Source organism: Anopheles maculipalpis, chromosome 3RL (assembly GCF_943734695.1).
Source record: "Anopheles maculipalpis chromosome 3RL, idAnoMacuDA_375_x, whole genome shotgun sequence".
Lineage (NCBI taxonomy): Eukaryota > Metazoa > Arthropoda > Insecta > Diptera > Culicidae > Anopheles > Anopheles maculipalpis.
The window spans coordinates 92,312,179-92,336,953 of NC_064872.1; the positions used below are offsets into that span (position 1 = coordinate 92,312,179).

A 24,775-nucleotide genomic window follows, 5' to 3' on the forward strand; every position below is an offset into this window, starting at 1 on the left:
CAACAGAAGCGAATCTTGTTAGAATAATCAAAAGATTTGTACCACTATCATCGGTGTCATCGCCATCAGTTTCGCTTGCTGTATCCGAATCTCCCGGGATTGTTGACGTTCGCTCGCTTGAAATCGACTGTTGGTCGCCGTCGATGTCAATATCGGCTCCATCGTCATCCAAAAGCACGGGCACCGGATTTAGTCCTAACTCCGTACACTTTTTAAAATGACTCTTTGACTTCATGTGCTTTGTCAGATTTCCTTTCGTTTTAAAGCTGCAAATAACAAAAGAAAAATGAAAGTAGGAAAAGAAATATTGTTGCGGTTGTAACAGTATTTACTTACTGGAAGCAGCAGTATTGGCATGAATACGGCCGAACATCAGTATGGGTTCGGATATGCTTCTTCAGCATCGAAGGTTTCTTACAGCGTATGCCACATTCATTGCATACGTACTTTCCGCGGCCTCGTCCTCGTACGTATGTATACTCCTCGGTGCTCTCGAAACCTCCGGAGAGTGCTCTTTCTATCGAGGCACTTCGTGATGCATGCCAGGACTGTGACCCACCGATGCCAGCACTATCACCACCGGTAGGAACTTCAGATTGCTTCGATTTATCGTTGTACGGTGATTGTGAGCGGCAGTGATTATCGAACGAGCTAATACAAGATGCAGACGCTGGTTGTGTAGAATTGGATGCCTGATGCGATGGTAATGTTGAGAGCACATAGGCCGGTGGACCCGGTACATTTGATTTCATTTCAACCGGACTTATACGAACTTTGATCTCACAAGAAGCCGAAGCGGAAGAAGAACATGAGAACTCGCCGCCTTTTTTACTACTTCCAGCGTTCTTGCTATTCACAACTGTGAGGGGTACTGTCTTAGATCCAGCAATAGCATACCGTCTATCGCGATGCTGATTAGAATCGTACAGTGACAACACAGTAACTTGCTTTAACCCTAGTGGATGCGGATTATTTTCCGGATGTACCTGCCAATTGCTGTACATAGATAGTTGTTTTTGCGTCTGGAAATAGAATGGCTGCGTTTTGTTGACAGTGCAGTAGAAAGGCTTCGTACTCGATTTCAATCCAATATTGGTGTATGCATGGCCATTAAAGTAAAGCTCACGACAACTCTTCGATGGACGCGGAGTTTCGGGAGAGATCAGAGGCATCGTGTTGTGCGTCGGAGTAATACCATGATGGCGTTTGGGCGTAAACGTTCCAGGTTTTAGAGGTAGCGTATTTGGTCGCAAAAATCGATTCGTTTTAGGGGATGGTCCTGTTGAATTATCTTGATCATAAGACGTGTTAGTATCTTGGAAAGTCGATGCAGCTGGTGGTGGAGGTGGAGGAGGTGGTTTAATAAGAATCTCAGACTTCGCAATCACTGTGTCGAAGTGGAAATGTCGAACTTCATCTGCTTTTGAGACAAGCGTGGCATCTTTTTTCCGCGGACTAATATTATCCGCCATTCGTGTAAAATTGAAGCTCTTTTTCGGAGCCGGAGGCGAAGAATTGTTGAAATCTAGCGATTGTTGTTTCGCAGGTGACCATATCTGCGATCGTGTGAGCCCATTTTTAGAAGGAATCGTCTTTTTCGGCTGTTCTACCATTGATGATGGCTGTTCGCTTGCGGATGTAACGTAAGGGCCCCGCAATCCAACTGTGGCAAGCAAGGAAGAACTAACTGTTCGGTATGGTTTGTAGATAATCGAACTGGACTCGGGGATCATAGCAATGTTGTTGATGCTTGGCTCACTAGATCCGGGCACCACTATTGCGAGCAGTGATTGCGTGTTTGTGTTAGATTCGATGGAACGCGTTGCCATCATTAATTCTGGACTGGTCGAAGTGAGTGTATTTGGGCCGGGAATGCCTTGAACGAAAGGAATTAGCTTTCCACCATGCACTATATGTGATGCTTGACCAGGAGCTGGAACAGCTGGCAACGTCAAAGGATTGTAGGCTGTTATTGAATTAATTGGAGGAAAATGGAAATGTGTTGATTGAGACATTGCTGCATTCGTTGAAACGTTTGCATCCTTGTTTGATTGGGCACGAGTTTTTGAAGGGTGTTCCTTGGGCTTTGCTATTTCCATCACAGTTCCTCCGAAATGCTGGTTATGTCTAAAATTTGATTCTCTTTGATGTGAATCGTCGTCCTCAACCTCTACACCACTATTGTACTGCATAGATGTACCACCTGAGCTATAACGATGCACATTAAATGGATCTGTGGGTATGTCGGACATCTTTGAATCGCATTCCTGCGAACGTTCAATAACCTCGGCTCCCCCACCAAACAACTGGAGATTGCTGCTAGCATTAAGGCCGCAACCACCGGAGGAAATAGCTTCGGATCCAGACGTTTCAATCATGCCCACGCGTGTCCTCTTGGAAGTTCCTTCATTAGAATCGACGTAAGAGTGTATATTACGGGGTGACTTTCCACTCTCGACTAGCCGTGTGTTTCCAAGCAATGGCCCTGGCGATGGTAAAGGATTTTGAACCGTATCAATAATAACATTTTTTGATCCCAATGCGCTGACGACTGCTTGTCCTGAAGATGATGACACTGAATCGGTAGTAGTCGAAAGAGAAATATTATCCGGCTTAACTTTCGGTCGCGTTAGTTGAGATTTTGCAAGCTTAGATAGCGAGGAAGGATTGCGCCCAACTGGTGGATTCAACGAAGAACGTGCCAGGTTTTTAAGGCTGGATACGGATCTCGAGCGAATATATGATGCAGCTGCAGCCGATGGTGATCCAATTGGACTAATTGGAGCGCTGGATGAAGCCGACGGACTGTTCAATGAACTGCTGCTTCCCTGACAGTAACATATCATGTGGTATTTGAGTGAATCCACATCACGAAAAGAAACGTTGCACATTTTGCAAGTGTATAAGTTTTCGCCGTTCTCACCATCTGGATTCTGTACAACGCCGAAACCACGTGAGTTCAACAACAGATCTTTGATGATGGAACGTTCCGGGTTTTGAGGATGATTAGCAACCGTTAACGGTGGAGTCGGTGTAGCTGTAGGTCGGAGTGGTCGTTCAGTCGGAATAATCTGAGTGGACGGTGTTGTCGGCACTTGAATATGCAATGGAACAAGCGGCGGCTGAGATGCAACTGAACATACAGAAGCTACGGAAGTCGTCGTAGTAGTACAAACAGTGACTAAAGTCAGATGAGTTGCAGCTGCAGAAAAATTGTTGGTGGCAATTACTGGTGATGGGGCACGTGTTCGTTTTCGATACGGAGGGACAGAAAGATTCTGTTGGACCGCTCCGGACGATGCTTCTGATGGAATTGGTGCCGAGGCCGCTACTAGCAATGGCGTAGTCATGACGGATGTAGATGTTGGAATTGATGCTCTAGCAGTTGTCTGCCCAGGCTCAACCGTGTTTACTTTGGTCAGGTTGAGCGGTTGAAAATGAATTGCTCCATCTCCCATCGAGGAACCATTATTACTAGTTAGAAGGACATTCGATAACTGATGCGATTGCTGTATATGAGTTCCAATGAAAGGAGTCACTCCACCTAATGCAGCCACTGAGCCGTGAGTCGGAAGTAATTGTTGTGATCCAATCATTGATTTAGGAGTTACTATTGGTTTACTGGTTAAATTTATCACATTTGGCTGTGCTTGCTGCTTATGAACGTAACTTATATATTGATGTTGCTGTTGAGCTTGTAATGCATGCTGCTGCTGCAAATGCTGACTCTCTTCATTACGTTGTTTTTGGGGTACTACATTTACCAAACGAGAAGGCACACCATCCTGACTAGTAGCAGCATGCTGCATAACACTAGCATCACTGTGGATGTTCGTTGAAACTGAAGCGCTCATTGTTGACGCTGTGTTCAAACCACTTACTGAAATGCCTCGGCTAATTCCGGTTATTTTGTGGTATTTTTTCTGAAGCGGAGCCTCTACCACCTCAACGATGGCTTCGTTTTGTGAAATCAGCTTAGAAATGTGCTGCTCAAGAGTTTCCACATTTTGGCCGTTCTAAAATTAAAGTTATTTATTATTTTTCACAGCGCCATATAACTTGTTATACTAGCTATACTCACCAAATAGTGAGATACTGTCGAAGTCACATTAGATGATCCGACGATGGTTGATGGCCCTACGGGTTGTTGTGTTCTAGGAATACTTCCCTCATGCATATGCATATGCGGTTTGCTATCAAACCTGGTATAAAAAGCAGCGTTGTGGAATTTAGGTTTATAGGGCTTTTCCATCAGCAGCTGTTGGGGTGAATTCACCCGATCATCCATTGGTGACCCCCGACAATTCATCTGAAAATAATAATTCCGTTTCATTCTAGAGTTTGTTAAAATAAAAAAAATGGATTGCGAATGAACGAACTTACTACTTCTGACCCACTGTTACTAAGTTCCTTATCGTCTATATCGGATCCTACAAGAGAACTGCCGTCCTCGTCCAGCAGGGACAATCCCAATGTATCTTCTCCTTGGCTTTTCGAAGCGTGTGCACGCGAGCTACAAAACACAAATGGGAAATCACTTATTTTTCAAAAAATTTAACTTTCAGTTACATACTGTTAATAGAAAAAAGGAACACAAGCTAAAGATAGGCCAAGGCAAATATAATTGTCTCGACTTCATAGAACGTTTCCTTGCCATATACACTTTGTTGGTTCGGATTTCCGACAAGAAATTCAAAGGTTCACACAGCTGCTGGTACTGCGTTAAACGCGCGTTTCACTGATAAGGAAAGAAATGCGTCACAATTCAACCGCAAGCCTATGTTCGATGTCTTGTGAATGTAATGAGAGGTGCACTCTTACCAACATACGTATCATCGTATCCCTGGATGTTATACTACTCAGTTTCAATGATTAAATTTTATTTAACAACCTTTTCAAACCCATTCTATGTTTGTCGAGTTACTTACCGACGATGTTTGTAGAGATTGCTTTTGGTCTTGAAAGCGATCCCGCATAGAACGCACTTAAACGGACGTTCGTTGGTGTGTCGTCGAATGTGTTTTTCCAGCACCGATGGCTTGCTGCAGTTCATCTGGCAGTACGGACAAACGTATCGTCCAGTAGATGTCACGGTGACGGCTGACGATCCGCTGTTTAAAGCCACTGTCGTCGAGACGTGATTTGTACTGATAATGGTTGCATTGATGTTGTTAGAAGCGGTATTGGTGCTTATATTGGCACCAGCAACCGTTGTTGGTGGAGACGGAGAACCCGAAGAACTACCAGAAGACGAGGATAGACTTGGGTGATGTGATCGGGACGTTGTAGGTCCACCACCATTGGCGGGAGGCTGATGGGGCTGCTGCAACGCTGAATAGTTCACGACGTACTGCAAGCCTATAGATTTGTCGATGGCTTGATTCGGCAACGCGGCTATCGATGCGACTACTAAATCACAATTTTCGTCGGTTTGGGACGAACAGGACAATGGGCTGGACACCACCGTTGGAAGCAACACGGTACCGTGATTACTAATGCCTCCAGCGTTGTTGCTACTAATGTTAGTGCTAACACTGTTGCTACTACTACTACTACTACGGCTGGTTATGATGGTGTTTGCACTGGTATGGTGTTGAAGTTGTTGTTGCTGAGTCGAGGAAGGCCCATTGGAATGGTGACCCAAGAGTAACTGGTGGTGCTGTTGCACGAGCAGCGACTGAGGCGGGAACGAAGCAACGGTAGCCAATCCAGGATGCAGTGATGGATGGAGTTGATGATATTGCTGCTGCTGTTTCTGGTGATAATCATAAGCGGGAGTGATACCGATAAGGGCCGTTTCTCCATCAGACGTAGGTGGTGGACCAAATTTGTCCGAAGGTACTATGTTTGAGGCGGAACGAACGCCGAGCTCGCTATTACTACCCTCTGTATCGTTTCCACTGCCTACCGTCACGGTCACAACTTGCGACGATTCATCATCGACGCGGTCTGAAGTAACTCGCTCCGCAACGCTAGCTTCGACGATACTCAACTCGTGCGACCGCACCGGCGTCTGACTGGCAAGGGGAAACGAGTTTATTGAGCTTGTGGACACTACCACCGACAGTTGATCTGCTGACGCAACGTCATCTACTTTACGCCCGTTTCGTTCGCTTCCTATAATCTTTGCTGTTGTCGTTGATGTCGACGTAGATGTGGTCGTGGACGATGTTGCCGTAGCCGACACCACCGCCTGCTGCTGCGGCTCTTCCTCTTCCGCGAGCGTGGCGCTGGCGATACGCTTGAATTTCTTGTGCAGGTACTTGAGATTAGTGCTGGTGCTGTTGGTTGTGGAAGTCGTTGCTGCTAACCCTGCTGCTCCTGTCAGCTGGCCCTGCCGTTCTCCACCACCGCCAGCATTAGTGCTCGCTGTTTTGGACGAATACAGCTGCTGTGGTTGCTGATGCCGCTGACTCACTATCGTCGCTTTGCCTTCGTTGCGGTGGTTTGCTATTTCCATAGCGGGGTTGATGCCACCATTATCATCACTTCCTCTATAACCACCTCCTCCTGGATCATCTAAAATGATAATTTTGAAAAGATATTAGTTTTAAAAAATAACTAAAGTCTTCTTCTTCTTCAATAGCTCCAATAGCTAAAATAGTTGACATAAAAAGCAAGTTCAATGGAACAATCAAACAATACCAATAATCCATGGCTAAGCTAAAGATTCTTCTGGCTGAGAGTTTTTTTTTTCACCATAGTACGTTTCTTTAAACAGACAGTCAAATATATTTCTATAACAAAAACATAAGTAGCCCAGATTCATTATGCAAAGTTTGAGTTTTAGTTTAAATATAACAAATAGTAAAAGCTTTATAAAGGTCGATTTCTGTTATTAAATTCAAAAATAATCTGCCGAAGTATTGAAAGCAAATTTCAACCAACTTAGAACCGTTTTCACAGCGAAGAAATAATGATTCGGATATGCAAAACCGAAATTCTTCCAAAGGAAAACCGCAACGCTGAAAAAGACTGTGTTTTAAAGAAGCAAACCGCTTTCGTGCCAACCGAATCGCCATCAATCTAAATCAATTGACACCCACTGGTTATCCCCAGCATTTTCAGACCAATTTCTGAGCAAGATGCATTCCGTTATAAAGAAAGAAGGAGGAATTGGTTTAGCATAATGATTCCTTTTGAGATGAATTCTTACTAGTTAATTTGGATTCTTTGTACAAACAAAATAAATTAATTTCCAAGTAATCCTTTCACGCCTCAAAAACTACAGAGGCAAATGCAGCTTTAAAACTCCAAACCCTCTAAAAATTGATAAGAGGATATAAACACTCCTCAAAAACAAACAATGCTGCCGTTTGGTATATTCATTCTACTGAATGAACGCTGTCGATGTTACCTTAGTTTGTTATCAAAAGCTATCGGATCGGTTTGACGTTTCCGCGATCGCGAATGTTCCACCTACAACTTTCGTTTTCTTTTTTTTATTGCGGGATTACAGAACACTGTATCCAAACAAAGCGAGAGGTGTGGTAGTAGTCGACAAAATCGACATAGAGTACGAAGATAAGTGACATACAAAATTCACCTAATCACTACGAGTTTCTTGATGTAAACCGAGGTAAAACATCGATAACGCATCGAGTTGGATGTGCGGTTCGCCACAAAAGAGCGCATACATCTCATATTATTTTGCAGCAAGCAGCAATGAATCATCATGAAATCAAAATAACACGCAGAAACTATTGAAGAACTCCACACGGCAATTCTCATCTACAACACTTCAACACAGACATTTTACAGTCAACTTTTGCAGGTTCTGATTCTATGCCATCAGCTGCGCAAAATGCAAATTAAATGAATTACCTCATCACGAGCATCTCCATCATATTGCGCTGACGTCATTGGAACTTGGATCGTTTTGTTGGAAGTCTCAGAACATTCGGATGCAAAGATGTGGGAAGAAGTAGTAAGGAAAGAGATGACAAAATACGTCAGGGACAAATAGAGTGATCTCTTCCACCCACCACGTGAATAGTCTTAGGTTTAGGTTTAACACTTACGCAACTAGTGCGCACCAAACCTAGTCGAACGTATGGAACGTAATGAAACGCTTTGTTGTGTTGTTATTGCTTGATTCCTTTTTCCTGGGTATATATTGCGTATATCAACAGATTCATTTATTGAGATGATAAAAAAAAGGAAAAATAGGACATCTTTTTTGACACTCTATACTCAACATAAGCAAAAGTTGGAGCAATACGCGGAAGGATAAAGTTCATCTGATTCGGACCTTGTGGTCCATTCCTTGTACATGCCACGATCAAGAGAAGGATCAATTATCAACCGCGGCAACACTCACATCACCAATCCAACTCAAGCGACAATAGAAAACATCTGTCTCGGTTTCACACTGATTGTTTGGGTGTAGATGCCCATGTGATCTGTGTCAAACAGGAAACAGAAAAAGGGGGTACCCAGACGACAAGATGGGCTTAGGAGATGACCGTCATTTACTGTCCGATCGAAACACCTCCAGGCGATCCTCACCCTACACAAGCCTATATGCTTATCGCTAGGGAGCAGTTCACAGATGCGTAGTTTCTCTCAGCACACAACACACGCAGAAAAAAAAACATTTACAAGCACACTGATTAATAGCAGCAGTACGCGCAAATCCAACCACGGTCTCCCCTCTTCTTTGCAACGAGCGTGCGCTGTAGTCATTGCGTGGAAAGAGGGTGAAATCACTAGGGAGGAGGTTCTGGTGGAGTGTCTCCCACGTCACGTCATCAACACAAAACAGGCGGGAAATACATTGCGACAATACTGCCGCTACCACTTATACACACATACTCAAATGCATATGTGTTTAGAGGGTGGTTTGATAAAATCAGCAAGTTTACTGGTCGGATGAACCGCAGTCGGTGAGCTTGGATGTTTGATTCACTATCCTTTGTATCTATTAAAGCGCTAAGCACGCTGACGTTGCTATTATAGACGACCTATTACGTTGCTATTATAGACGAGCTATTATGGCGAACGCGCAGACATCGTACGAAGCTGGCCACCAGAGCTCAGCGCGTTCGTTTGATTGTAGTTGTTCGGTTTTAGGTGTAGCGCGACTTAAGGAGATCGTGATAAAGGCGCGACGTTGCATGTAGTCATACAAAAATACATTCATCACACATACACATACCGCAACAATCATCCCCCAGTAGCGCGCGCATGGGTGAGTTCGTCAAATTTTCGTCCCCCATTAAACGGGGGACACCCCGATAATGACAGCAGTCTGATGCTACCCACAGCGAAAGAGTGTGAGGTGGAAAGGTTAGGGATGACCATATTATACTGATGTGTGCGTCTGTGTGAGTCTGAGCCAGTGTGGTGTTTTACTAGCTTTGAGGCCAATTCCGTTCGTTCGAAAATGAAACCGTCCGCCAAATTATGGCTCGCGGAGGTAGTAATGCAGTAATGCAAGCAGAAAGCAAAAAATATATTTTTTTAATCCTTTGCTGAAATAAATTTAAAAATATACAGAGATAATTGATTATTGTGTTTAATTTCCCTTGATTTTATCGCATTTTACGCAAGCATTTTCACACAAGCAATGTTGGGCGATGTCAACTATTCTGCTGATTTAGTGAGGATTAACTAGAATCCGTTTTGCAGTATCATGCAACAAAAAGTCCTCATTCCTTGTATTTCCCCGTCGCCGTCCATCCCCGAGAATGATTTGACTCGTTAAAACTCCGAGCAAACCAGTTCAAAACACATGTACCAGATCCTTGGACGGACGTAAGCTCTCCAAATGAGAACGATTTCTTGTCGTGATCGCTTGAAGCCCTTCTTCTTCTACACCTCACTACTGTCGAGATTGCTGCGCACAGTAACCAGATCATGAGAAGCAGTAAAACAGCAACACTAAAGGTAAGTGGGAGGCTTGCCATTACAGTGCGCCATACTTATAGCTTGTCATTCGAAATTTGAAGTCACAAAAAAATCATGAAACTCTAACAGATTAACGGGAGTGGCGGTTGTGTTTTTTTCTTTTGCCCATTCGAATGGTGGTCGAATGCCATGCGCACGAGAAGGCTGAGTCAGGGAGGATATTGCATGGTTTGAGACCGTATGGCGGTGACTTTAGATAATGCTATTTCCATCCGCAGCACATATACAGTTCGCCAAACGTACAACTGTTCAGTGACCGTTACAGCACACAACTTCTCGTTCTGCAAGTGGCTAAATGTGTAAACGGGAATAACGTAGCGCCATCGAATTGTCACTTTTGACCGGCTTAAAAGATATATTATTACTTTTTCTTGTCCTAACGACCTTCTAGGTCACGCCAATCATTAAATGGCTTACTAGATTTGCCGATACCACGTAGTTGGATAGTCAGTCCTCACTGCGGGGGAACGGTCCTGCCGTGTAAAGTCTCGGGAGAGTCTGAGGTATTTATAATCTTGCATGAATCTTCCTAGATTTAGACGAACACCAGTTCTCCAGCAGACAAAATACTGTGATGTTTCGAAATATGGAGCAAACGATCATGTCCGTCGTTTCAATACAAACTGAAGTGTGAAACGATTGTTTTACGGTGTTCCCCGGTGAAATTTATTCCATTATTCGTATTTAGGCCGCATGTGACCCAAAAGGGCGCAACGCACATGCATTTGTTTCCGACACACAGCAATAAGCACAGTAAGTGAGTCAGCATAAGAAGTGATAGTGTACACGCTTATAAGTCACGAAACAATTAGACTGTAGCTCGTATTCGTAACTTGAATCATCCAACACCGTCTTCCAACACCCGAGTGCTTAAAAGCTGCAGAAATGTCAAAAGCTCATTTGGAAAAAAATCTCAAATACCTCGAACCATAACCAGTTGCTGATGGTACAATCGTGACAAGACAATTCGTACACTCCGTCTCGGTTGATGTCAGAAGTTAGTCCGCGTTTGTGTCAATATAACAGTTCCACAATATAGTCGCATATTACAAGTGACTCTAAGGAGTGTGAAGGAACATGATCGTAAAAATCGAATAGTCAGTAGTGAGTACTGACTGTCCAACTACGTGGTATCAGCAAATTCTACTAAGCCATACGATGGCCGACGTGACCTAGAAGGTCGTTAAGCCAAGAATAAGAAAATCACGTAACAGTTCACACACGCTCATTATGTTACAACACACATGCTGAAACGACGTTAGATGAATTCAGTGATGTTAAAAACTCAATCTTTTCACCGGTTGTTCGTACACAGTAGTAACTTACCACATCCCGAATATGTTCTGAACCGAATAGAATAGAAAATCACAGAATTCGTCAGATTCACATCACTATGCGAACGTCATAGTTCCGCTATGACGTTGGAAATTAATGGAAAGAACGGGAAACGCAGAGAGAGAGATAATCAATCGTATAGAATCGCTGAGGAAAATAAGGGACGAACGAGCTTTGCGAAGTACGTATAACGACGTAAAGAGCTGATAAGGGGCACTTATGAACAAATGGAGTAAAGAGGTGAACCCAACGTCAAAGTCCATGCAAACCAAGCGCACCAGCGGACAACTGCGATCGGTACTGGAAGGAATAGAAAGAACAAGAAGCTTTTCGGTTTGTGTTATAGTTAGTGTAAAGAGTATCATCCGACCAGAAACAATATGGGGATTGCGGGTTTTTTTTTACAGCAAACATACTACATATAGTAAGCGAAACACATGTATAAGACTCTGGAATAGAATCGTTTTACCTATAAAACTTTATTCTCACGTTTGGTTCATCTTATTCGGCGTCTTAACCACTGCATTCAACTACTCGTTTTCAAACTTAATTATCTACAATAACGTTAGTTTAGCGACATACTTTTGTATGTCAACAGCACTATAAACATAAATTATGACACCGACAAACTCGAAACACAACGATAGCAATGTATCGTAACGCAATCTTCACCGAAAGAGCGCCAAAAAAAGACCCGCAAAGGAAAACATCAATCAACCGGAGTAGCAGAACACGCGAAAATCCGCCTATAGTTACTCTATTGGCACTAGCGGGTTATAAAAGTTGCGGGGCCTACAAAGGGGTTGATGAAACCACCACTACGCGAACAAACCCGCTTGGTCGTACACTAGGACTTGATAAGACTGAAAAGCATTGCTTCTGCTGCAGCTGCACGTCCGCTATACGAACATGAAAAGCAAAATGGAAGCGAGACACATAAAAACATAAAGACAGCGAAAGAGGAACAGAGAGAGAGAGAACGGCAGAGAGAGAAAGAGAGAGAGAGAGTGAGTGTGAGAGAACGGCAGAGAGAGAGAGAGAGAGAGAAAACGAAAAAGAGAGAAAGGTGATACGCAAGCATAACATCACAATAACATTCACAGCATGCCAACGTACCCTCCCCACAGCTGATCGTACAATTATATGCATATTCGATGAATATGCCAAAACTTCCGATAACAAGGGAGCAAATTCATTTCTCACGCGGGAACTAAAATCATCTTCTATCCTTCCTAGGTTTGGGGTGTTGTTTTTGTCTGAACATCATACTTATGCCCATTTGAAATATTCTTTGCAAACTACTTTTTCATTTACTTTTAAATGCCAAAGTCATATCTTTCAAATACGATTTTTGACGCATTTAAGTCGGTATTTACTGAAATATCCGAAAATGCGTGAACGAAGGGAAATGGTTTGAAAACTTATTCAAAGTTTTGAATGGTCTGATAAATGAATCTATTGAGTTTCATTTGAAAGCTTGCCGAATATAATTAAGTAAATGATGATTTTTGCCATTTCAGTCCTGTGTGATACCAGACCGATAACTGCCAACACACATAATTATACTTAAAAACTTTTGATCTTAAACTTGGAATGCAATACGAATAGAAAAGTGTTGGGAATATTTATTCCTAATTAATTACACTTTGTAAAGAGTTACCTCTCTTATTCGCAATGCCGAAAATACAAACACTCTGGCTAAAATTATGAACCCTTAACCATGTTGGCCAAAACAGTCTTGGTCGATTGGTTGATACAACCAATATATAAACGCCTCCGGTGGCGGCAGTACCGGTATTCAAATTTTATCCGGACCGTTTCCTTGTAGTGAGGTCATTCCTCAACCGTTGAGGGTAGAGGAATGACTATCCAGCTACGTGCTACCGCTTAGTACGCGGTAAAGTCTAGAAGAAGATATTATCACCTACAACTAGAATTTATTGACGTGGATATGGGAAGTCGATTTTTAAATTGATGAAAAGCCTATTTATTTTATTTCTATTTGAGTAAAAAGAAATAAAAATAAAATAAGAGTAAAATAGCCCATTATCGCTAAAAAAAATTAAGTTGATTTTGCATTCCACTATGAGTTTGGTTCCTAATTTCTAGTTGACATGAGTAATGGCAATGAATCTTTGTTATCGTTTAAACAAATGTGAAATATAGTTATCTAACTATTAGTAAACTAGTTTTCATCCATAAGGGCTTGCCACAAAAACTATCGACCATATTTGCAAATATGGAATAAAACAAAGAACAATCAATATTTAAACTGCCAGAGAGCAGAATACCTTCTCACTCCGCCGCACAGCAAAATCCTATAGATTTGTATCATAGCACTATAAAGTCATAAACGTGGTGTTTCTATTCTGTAGTTTGCTACAATGGCACACGTACTCGTTACACCGGGGGCGGCCCGGTGGTTCTTCAAACGGCAGGACCGGGGTTCAAATCCCATCCGTACCGTCACCCGTAGTGAGGACTGACTATCCAACTTCGTGGTATCGGTAGTCAAGTAAGCCATTTCGATGGCCGGCATGACCTTAGAGGTCGTTAAGACAAGAAGAAGAATACTCATTTCACCAACTCGTCAGAATGAAAATTTATTAGAAGGAAATGTTTGACCAAAATAAAGTGGTGCTGGTGGAATCGCTTTACTTGTTTTTTCCACCTCTTTTTCACATCCCATTTGCCCACTTTTTACTCTTTGACATGACTCTAGCTCGGTGGCGGTGGCGGTGACATGAGCTCGGTGGCGTTATCGCTAATTTAATTTACACGCCTTCTGAGGGCAATCGACGTCTCTTTCTAACTCTTGCTTTTGCACAAATTGTTGCGTTGTGTCCTCGTCGATCAACCGTGCCTAAATCAACAGACAAACTCTGATAAGGATGTACGAATGTGCTGTAAGAATACATTCCGCTCCAAGATTAAATATCTAGCTTTCGAACTTGATATACGTTTTATTGTATAGGGTAACTGTACCAATTTTTGACAGGCTAATGCAGCCGTTTGCCAAATATTAGAAACCCCTTCTTAATATGAATAATTTTGGCTCAAAGTCATATTATTTTGGTTGTTGAACTACCAAAGAACGTTTCAATATACTTGCTTTAGCGTTTCATACCAATTTTTATGAAATATTCGTAAAAATGGGAGCATTGGTTTGACTCCTATTTTCAACACGCTGTGTTCTTATTTTCGACATTGCGAATAGAGGTTTTAAAGCACTATAAAAGGTGTAATAGATTGAAAACCAATGTTTAAAACCCTTTTTGAACTCTTGTTCAGCTCAAGTTATTGATAAAAAATTGTTAAATAATTAATTTTTTGTTGCGCATAGTAGTTTCATTAAACGAGTTATCCAGGACGGTCTGGCGTTTCCGACATAATTATAAATAAATAAAAGTAAAATTAACCCCTATGCAGTGAATTTGACGGATATGCTTGCTTCATAATTGTTAAACTTTTAGGTCAAATGAAAACGAACAAACATTATTACCTTTCATTTTGTCATCCATTTTTTCGACCTGTTTAATGTCCGGATTATTTTTTCTGCCAGCAGATTCTGTAAAAAAGATAAAACAAAGATTGGTTATTTTAATACATTTAAGAGAGGTATCCTAAGTAAAATACAGTTTTTATGTGAACAGGTTTTCAAATATTACATTGACATTAATTTATTTAGAAGATTATACAATTTTGCTGTATATACCGATAAAGTGCGTTGTTTTACAAAGAAATGTATCGTTTTTTCACCACGCAACGTATTAGTAGGAATTGGAGCGCTAGTGCAAATTAAACCAATTTTAAATAAAATAAGTAGTAAAAAAGAATAAAAAGTAAGAAGAACGCAAACAATATCACCGCATCCATCTGGAAACAAAAATACACCGAACACTAATTATTGCATTCCACATGCTGCTAACCACTTTTTGTATACCGTACAAAGATAAATGTAGTCTTAGAGACTCAAAGCCTCTAAGAATGAACGAAAAAAAAAATGCATACCACATGGATTCAATAATTTTCTCGTCTTTTTCTTTTATTTTTAAAAATTATATTCTTTGATGTTTGTTTCATTCGTCTCTTTTTGTGTCTAGTACGCACCGGGTATTTACAAATCAAAATCAGCGTTGCACTGCGAGTTGCGCTTCGTGTGGAGCGGCCTTGAGCGACAAATATTCGTTACTCACTGTCTTACTGCTGCTGTGAGTTAGATGAGATGCGAGCGGTGAGCACGCGCGTGACATAAAATCTTCACTCGTGGGGGCCAAGAATTGCGTAGTACAAGAACATGTTTGGGATAGCCCCCAATCAGACAGACACACAAACACGTTATACCTAGCCCCAACATGTCTCTTCCTTACTCTACGGCTACTCTTCCTACATACATTCGCACCAACACGAGGAGATGTTGGTGGACGATGATCATGATCAAAAACACTGTTCATAGCACATTCACAATAACATGGTAAAAGGAAGGGAAGGGATGTGAAGCACTATGCTCCATTCATTTCATCTCTTAACCTCCTCTACAGATCTGCCTTTTCCATCAAGATCACCCTTCGTCCATCCTGCTTTAGCCAAGTATATCTCGCTCTGTTGATTTCGTGTTGTTTTATATAATTGTTCGCTCATTTCGACCCTGTTCTTTCTCGCTCTCTGTTCCGTTTGTCCTCTTGTAATGCTGGAACATCCCGCAGGAATCCCAATACCCACCTAACCTCGACTCTCTGCACTCCACTTCCAACTTCCATGTCCACAACGATAATGATGATGGCGACTATAAGGCGGCGACCGTTTCGATGTCGATGGTTGGCGACTGCTAGACGTCGACCGTTCAAGAGAATGTGTGTGATCGTTTCAGGCCGACCCGGCATTCGTTTTTTTTTTTCTTCCTTGCTTATTTCGTATCACCCTTTTCCTTTGTACCAATAACCTGCCTCAGCACAACGATCATTCGTCTGGTATGTTAAGTTGCTTTTTTGCAGCTGGATTTCATCCCTTCCTTTTGTCCATTCAGTCAGATTTCCTACACGTTTGGACGGGTGTAAGTAGCGTGTTGGTTACAATGCTTGGACTGAAGAAAACAGGCTGACCAGCGTCCTATACGGATTGAACTTTTTATTTCCCAAAATAATTCCCTCTCAATTGACGGTTTCTTGCTTATAGCATCAAGATCCTCCCGTCTGTTTCATCGATCCTTTTGATCTAGGCCTCGTCCAAAAAAGTTTATTATTAGCATTATCGTTATAGTTAGTAGTATCACAATTTATATTAATTTATTCGAGTCTATTCTTTTATGAAACTTGAAAGCACCTACAACAGCTATTATTTTCAGGAGTACAATGCAATATTAAAATAATAATAATAATTATATATATATATATATATATATATATATATAAATATATATATATATATATATATATATATATATATATATATATATATATATATAAAACAGGTTAAGGAGTTAAGGGAGGTTAATGATATATATAGTATCCGAAGTAGATGAGCAATCAGCATATTGATGCTACCACCTCCTAAATTAAGTAAGGAAAAGTATAGGAAACGAGAAAATAAACCAACCGAGAGCGATTGAGAAGTAAGAACACAAACAGCACAAATAATATGTACGCGCACCCAAAAAAAGCCGTGGAATCTCCTTCTGATGGACCGTCTGGTTCCTACGCTGCCACAGCACGGCAGGTTGGCGCCAAAGCAACAGTGCAGACGTATCGATGGCAGTGTATCTCTTTTTACTCAGCATGAAAGCGAGATAGCGACCAAACGCTCACCAATACACACAGTACATACAGCAACTTTCTTCAAAGGTACAAAAGCCGCACACAATATTTTGATCCCGTGAGCCAAAGGGTTCAACGAAGCACAAGTTAAATGACCTTCGATAGACTTTTATCAAGTTTTATGGTGGGACGCGAGGATCAGGACGAAAAGATACTGCTGCTGTTGTTGTGGACACTTTTTTCCTGGTTTTCTTCCACCTAAATGCTCATTCCATTTTTGGACGTCAGCACTTGTCCCTTGTAAACCTCACGACACCCATAGAGTACTTGTTCGTCACGGAGGACGTTTAGCTCATTTTTTTAATCATTTTGCACCATTCTTGAGGTCACTTAGTTAACTTATGGTTCAGTAAATGGGATGCTCCTTTTCTAAACATGTTACGACACTGGAGAATTCATATTCCATACGTTAACGAAGAGTAGTTGTTCCCAGTCGTATTTTTAGTAATTATATATGTTTATCAATGTGCGTTAAAAATGTACTTTTGATCATGTTCCGTATGACCGTTATGTAAAAGGAAGACAAAAGACCGGCTCAAATAGCCATATTGTATAATGAAACGGATAGTCAGTCTACAACAACTACGGTGGAGCGGTCCGGATGGAATTTGAATCCCGTACCTGTTTTGTGAAGACACGCACCGCTGTTGCATCCACCACCAGATCCCATATATTGATTTATTGGTCGTTATGAATGTACAGGGAAATTCAAATTGTAGTGTGCGGCGGGTCAACTTTAACGAATATCGCAAGCACTTATGAAATCCTCGACCACGACCATATAAAAATCCCCAATACTTTAGCGAATCAGTCAAAATAGACACAAAATCCTAACAAATAATTTCGAAAGTCGGTGCGATTGATATGGAAAATGTATACTAGCCGGTTGAAGAGTTCAAAATGTACAAAAACTATTTTACATTACTATTTTTTAAGAAATTACCTGGTTTCTGCGCGCGAAAATCAAATGAAAATTATATTTTTATATTGGTTAAACATACAGTGCAGTGCACATAACTTCGATCTCAAGCGCATATTGTTTTAAACATGAAGACACTTGCTCTATGACCTGAAAAACACTGTAAAAGGCTGGCCACTGAAGAGCGGCTCAAGGCAAACGAAAACGAGTATCCCTGGAGAAAAGCGTCTGCCGAAAGCGTTGTTGAACCTTCAAAGATTGCATCCTTCGTTATCCCCACGGTATCATCCTCTAGCTGCAAGGGTCATTTTCGTATTCATTTCACTCGACAGGATCAACTTTAGACCGTGAAAAACCGACACCCGAGAGCGGCGTCCTCTTGGCGGCGACGGGGTAACGCTTGTTGCGTTACCAGACAGGCAGGACGATGGAAGCAACGAGGAAACGCCGCACGCGTTGACGTGATCATGCGCGATCGAATTGTTGTTTAAAGCAACAGCAAAAAAGGTATCAACATATAAAACTTCTAGAGAACCAACCGAACTGGTTTCTTCACTGGAGATCATCGTCTGGGGCCATACCATCGAGAACCAACCAAGCCAGCGGGATAACGGCGAAGTAACGATCAGAACGGAAATGGTGGTGGAGAAAATAATTTTGTTTTGTACCGTGTCATGAAAGCAGTTCGCCGTTTGATTTTCTTGTGAAGATTTAGGAGACTCGGAAACATAATCAAAACCTGCAAACCAGAGTACTAAAAACGGATCCTCTTGGCTTCGTAATGAATATTTTTAAAACATAGAAGGCACGTAATTTTTGTAACGATAAGCCTTTTAGAGGCTTAAGGTTTTCCTTGTTTAAGACTTTGTAGACAGTCATAAGAGATTTGCAGAGTTTATGAGTAGAACTAGACAACGCTCAAGATGAAGTGGTCAGCGGGTAGGTTGAACTGGACGACAACCGTCACCCTTTATTCATAGTGGTCAAGTTGAACTGGACAAACGGTAGGTGGAAGTGTACAAACGTCAAATAGAACTGGACAGTCATATTTGAAATGGTTGGTGAAACAGTTAGAAGCGTTTCGGAAACGCTTGGCAAATAATTTAAAAGTAACCGTTGAAATACGCGGTTTTTTGTAATTTACATGGATAACATGCATTCAATAATAACATTTATATAGTTTGTACTTTGAACATTTTTGAAAAACAGCTAAAAGCACTCGATTCAGTGATTATAAGTAGAAACGTCGTCTGTCATCTTCTGTCCAAAGATACAATTTTGAACAGGTATTGCAAATATTTTATTTCAACCTCACTATTTTAAAGAAAACCATGCATTCTGATTGTAATTATATTCGATGTGAAAGTATGCGCATGTTTGGGAATTATTTAGATTTGAAAATTAGAAATAAATGTGTATTTCAGCAGTTATTTTTTTAATGTTAAAATTTGCCAACCGTTTCCGAAACGCTTCAAACCGATTCACCAACCATTTCAAATATGATTGTCCATTTCTACTGGACGATTGTCCACGTCAACCTACCGTTTGTCCAGTTCAACTTGTGCACTGTCGAGAAAAGGCGATGGTCGCCCAGTTCAACCTACCCGTTGTCCAATTCATCTTTAGCATTGTCTAGAAATGCCTCGCACTTGTCTTGTTCTAATCAGAAACCCTGTATAGGCAAACCCAACCGACTCCACTATGGCACGAGAATATCGATTACTTGGATTTACGTATCGCACCCTGTAACAAATCAAATCAGGGTATCTGATGTAAGACGTGGGTGGCAAGCGCATCCCACACTATTAGGTTCCCGTAACAGCAAACTTACTCACGCATACTGTAACACATGTGACCATGTGTGACATGTGATCCAAACGATAGTGCTGAGTTGGGCCCAGTTTTTCAAGGTCACTGTCACCGTCACTACACACCACCAACAAATATAAGGGTTGATCATAAACTTTCCTTTGTGTTCTCTTAAACCATCATTCATATGATTAAAAAAAATCATTGAGCCACTGAAATCATTCACCCATTATGATTTCAGTTTTAATCTAGCCCATCCATAACGTTCATAAAATTAAGATGTTTGAATTATGAAATACCATATAGAAAAAAATGCATGAACTGCACCCTGTGGTGCAAATGAAAGAACGAAACGGAAGCAAAAAAACAAAAATTCGTATATACATGTATAATAATGATGTATTGATAGGCGGCGGATTCCGCAATTACTTACACAGCTTTGATGCGATCCCAATTAGACCAACCATTAGCCCAGTCTGGATTGGGGTGTGCTCGTGGGATAGATAAGAACGTAGGGAGCACAATCTTCTTCTTCTTCTCTTAGTAAAATACGAACAGGTTCAATTTCAAACATCTTACCACTGTAACAATCACTGTCTTTCCAACTCATCGTCTAGATAGTGTCTTTCATGTGTTTTTTTTTTTCTTACAAATTGTCATTGACAAACACAGTTTGGAAGTTTTTCGAATGGGGTATTGGGGGAAACCATTCAGACAGTGCGATGAGTGAACAAACCTTTACCTACACGTAAATATACAGTTTCCGACTACTTTTATTTGTTTATTTATAGAGACTTTGAGTCTTAGAGACTACATTCGCCTCTCTAGTTTCCGACCACTCTCGGCGTTCTTGCATTCGATTTAACTAAAAAAGTATTCCCTAAACAGATGCTTTCAAAATGTATACAAGGGTGCTCTTAATTTGCAACGACGATAAATATGTGCCTTCACTGGCCCGAGGGTAAATATGAAAATGCCCGTTTTCCAGAGCAAGGTGGGTCGATTTCTGGGGACTGAGCGACATCTCGAACTACGAAAAAAGCTTGAGAAATTATGAAACACTTGTATGCAACAAGTGGAATGAGTGGAATAAGGGAAGATTTGATATCGAATATACAAAGAGCCTCTCAACATCTTTAGCGGCTTGACTGGGCCCTCTACCCATCACACAACAAAAACAATGAGGGAAAAAGGTCATCTCCCGATCCGTGCACTATAAGAATGCCAATTTCTTGCATGAAGAAAAACGTTCTAGAGTGATGATGGCTTGAGAAGACATGCTACATCAAACCTCATTCAATATCTATGAGCGAAAGAAGGAGATAAAAGCCGGTTTTGAGACCAGAAGCCAGACTAATGTAAAAATGGAGCACGATCTCACACAAATGATCGTGCGAAGAAACGATGTTGAAGTATCCAGACGCCATTCGGTCGCCAATACATATAGGAAGAAAATCATACCTACACTGTCTCACATGACGAAGAGATGGAATAAATATCTTTTCGCGTCACGAGGAAACTCCCTGTACATTGAACCAAAATAATAATAATAATAAAGGAAACCTTAGTGAAGAAACGAAGCATTACACAAACACTAGCACACATCAACACTCGACCGGTTTTATGTTGAACGAACGTTGTAAGAGAATGCCTCTTCGGCGAAGGGATGAAGGACAGAAACCGAGGTCTGTTGATTTCACGCAAATACACCGTATCGCAGCGGCGTCAGCCGAACCCAACGCAACATGTTTTAAATTCTGTTCCACCCGAAGTTTATGCTAATGCAAAAACACAACGATCGCGCATAAACGTATTTCGTGAATGGAAACCAAACGTAAACTAAATACAAACAAGTGAGCAAAGTGCCGATGACGCGGTCTTGAAGAAGCTCTATAGAACAATAACGACAATAATTATAATAATTGTTACAACGGAGTTCTGATAATTAAAACTCTTTAACAAAGAAACTGCCAAACAAACTTATGGCTTCGAGTTAGAGAAGTAGTATCGAGTTTGTCAAAGTGATATCAAATAAAACAAATAAATCACATAAATAAATATTAAATTGATTGAAACACACTTGGAATTATCAAATTACTTGAAATTGAAACTGTCGTACCTCTGTCGAATGCTTATATATGCCGATGTATGTTCTACATGCTTTCAATACGCTTATCACTTGTTCTTCTTCATGAATTAACGACCTACTATGTCATACCAGCCATCAAATGGCTTTCACTAGACAGTTCGCAATATGTGGGAACAACCTTGATGGCGTTTTAACTCCGGTCCTGCCGAGTGCAGTCCAGTCGTCTCCACCATCGGACCCCGCTCTTTTTAACGGTTACACATGCATAATATTGACACATATATAAAGAAAATAGACCTGCATGATGTAATTTTTTTAAAAATTTATTCGTTTGTTGTTTTACGATTAGGCTTGCCAAAGTTTTGCTTTCCAATCAACAGAGCACAGTTAATAAATGTTATGAATTTGCTGCTATACAACGACATTACGTCAACAACAAAGTTAAGAGATTATACCGTGATAAAAAAGCGTAGCAATACCATATCAGCTGAATGATGGTAACGTCCAGAAAGAATACACAAGTACAAACAACACATTCGACATACCGGAACTCTATTGAGTTCTTAGGATTGTGAAAGCTATTCCAAAAATGTTGAATAAATCAATACAACATAATCTACTACTGCATCAAACTATATTTGTTGCTTCACTTCGATACCCTGGTTTTACCATGCAAATGATTTCAAACACAGTCCACAGTCTAAAACGTTATTTGGGTCGCCATCGTATTGTTCTTAACTGTTAAGTAAAAGAATTTTCCTGGTTTAAGTTCAATTTGCGAAATAAACATCTAGGTGGCCATTATTTTGTTCTATCGGCAGATTTAAATACAACTAATATTAACTAATATAAACGACCTCAAAGGTCATGCCGGCCATCGAAATGGCTTACTAGGCTGCCGATACCACGTAGTTGGATAGTGTCAGTCCTCACTAGGGGGGGACGGTCCGGATAGGATTTGAACCCCGGTCCTGCCGTTTGAAGACCGGCGGCGCTGTCGCCTAACCACCGGACCGCCCCGGTTTTTGGCAATAGGGGACCCTATTGACAAAATCCATATAAATCCGCCAACTAAGGCATTAGTTCACAAGGTAAATTTGTATGGAAAAGAACCTTAGTAGTGGTTATTAAGGCAATTTTGTGAATAGCGGAAGTGTAGCAACCATATATGAACTTGCTTGCTCAAATCCGGCAAAATTAAGCAAAAAAAAAGTGTTTGGAATATTCGATTGAGCTCTGGGCACACACCATGCAAGTGCGTACGATAGGAAGAACAAGTAAACGAAAGAATCCACTTGCTTTGCAAAATTCTTCGTATACCACCCTGTTGCACATGGCATCCCTTAACATCCTTACCCTTTCCTCCCTCAAGCTTCCCTCCAACACAACAAATAAGGTGTGCGTTGTAGATAGCTCTCTGAAATCGCAAAATGTTGAAGTCTTCGTCGTCAGTCCTCCCATTCCTCCGCATAGTCAGCCGGCGCTCAGTCGCCCTGGTGTCATGCTTTATTTTTATCTGAGACGTTCGCGAGAATACATGTACAGATGAGTGGTAGAAATCATGTAGAGAAAAAGTAAGCAAGAACGATGGTAGGAAATCGATGGAAAAGCAAAACAAACGCATCGAAACCGGTATGTGTGCGTAAAAACCGAAACAGGGCCTGCTATCCATACTATCGAGAACAAGACATAGTCGATGCCGTTATTAAAATAACGGCATACGCGTCAAAACTGCAAGGGCTTGACGGAGGCGAAGCTGTCTCAAATCTCCCTCCCTGTTGCTTCCTTTTTATTGTTGCGGATGTTTATTAATGAGATGATGAAGATACGATGATGCTGTAGGAGCAAGAGCACGCTTTAGTGGAAGGAAAAGTTAAAAGTCAGAACAACATATTACCCAGGCTTACAGTTTTGGGTAAGCGAAAATTTGTACGTACACAAAGCTGTTGTTTGGAAATGCTGAATTTCACACCATAATAGATAGCATCGTGTACAGGCTACGGTCACGATAATATTTGCTTCAATCAACGAAAACTGTGATTGCGTTAACTAGAGTATTTTCTCATTGATGAACAAGACCTAACCTTATTTTGAATCGATTCTGCAAAGAACGGCTTTCTAGACAAAAGTCTCACCATTCATTACTTTTCGACGTATTATGTTCGGCGCCAAAACACTAACATCGGACAAGGTGTAAGCTAAAACCGAAAAAAAAACATGCAGAAAGTTTTTTTCTCCAGAAACCCGATTCCATTTGAAATAGGAAACGCAGTAGTTGAAATAGGAAACGGTTGTTCTTGTTTATGTATTATCCTAGTTCTTCTGCAGTCACGGACAAATGTCAATTTTATGACAACCACTAAAAGATTTGTTGAGGACACAACACAATTTGCCTGATCGGCTGAACTTACTGGTTTTCTACACGTTCGTTAACATTTTCGCATGTTTGTTATTAGAGTGGTTCATAAAAAAAATAATAATTTAAAATATGATCGGAAGAATATCAGTGAAAGAATCACGATGAGGTCTATGGTTTTCAGGCCGTGATCATACCAAGCACCAAGGGTGTGTGTTTGTCCGCTTTTCTACTTTCTCTCCACTTTTCGTCCCGTACTGTGAGCTTCGAGTGTCGGCTTGGGCAAATTTTCTTTAAATAGACTTCTAATAAAAGCGCTGTTTACCGTGGGAGTATGGGTTCGATTTGCCTATGGGGTGTCGTGGTCGATACCCTTCACTCCCACTCACTTTAACCGTCCCGAATACATTTTACTCGACACTATACGAATTGGTACTATGCTATACTTCAAATTCAAGACTTTTTTCTTATACGTGAGGAAGAACGGAATTCAAGAAGGACCTGCATTTGTCTATTTGAAACCGCAAAATAGCTTCTTCAATGTA

At 41.1% G+C, this 24,775-nt stretch overlaps 1 protein-coding gene across 1 annotated transcript in view; it reads right to left on the reverse strand.

Annotated features, from left to right (window-relative positions):
* The window catches only part of LOC126561223 (serine-rich adhesin for platelets), a 28,433-nt gene that overhangs the window by 2,913 nt on the left and 745 nt on the right, over positions 1-24,775 (reverse strand). The window contains exons 2-7 of the mRNA XM_050217171.1: positions 14,747-14,812; positions 4,929-6,519; positions 4,384-4,513; positions 4,082-4,309; positions 337-4,016; positions 43-266 (exon numbers count right to left, since the gene is read on the reverse strand). Of these exons, the coding sequence (XP_050073128.1) occupies positions 43-266; positions 337-4,016; positions 4,082-4,309; positions 4,384-4,513; positions 4,929-6,519; positions 14,747-14,812 (5,919 nt within the window). The remainder of the gene's footprint in view (positions 1-42; positions 267-336; positions 4,017-4,081; positions 4,310-4,383; positions 4,514-4,928; positions 6,520-14,746; positions 14,813-24,775) is intronic.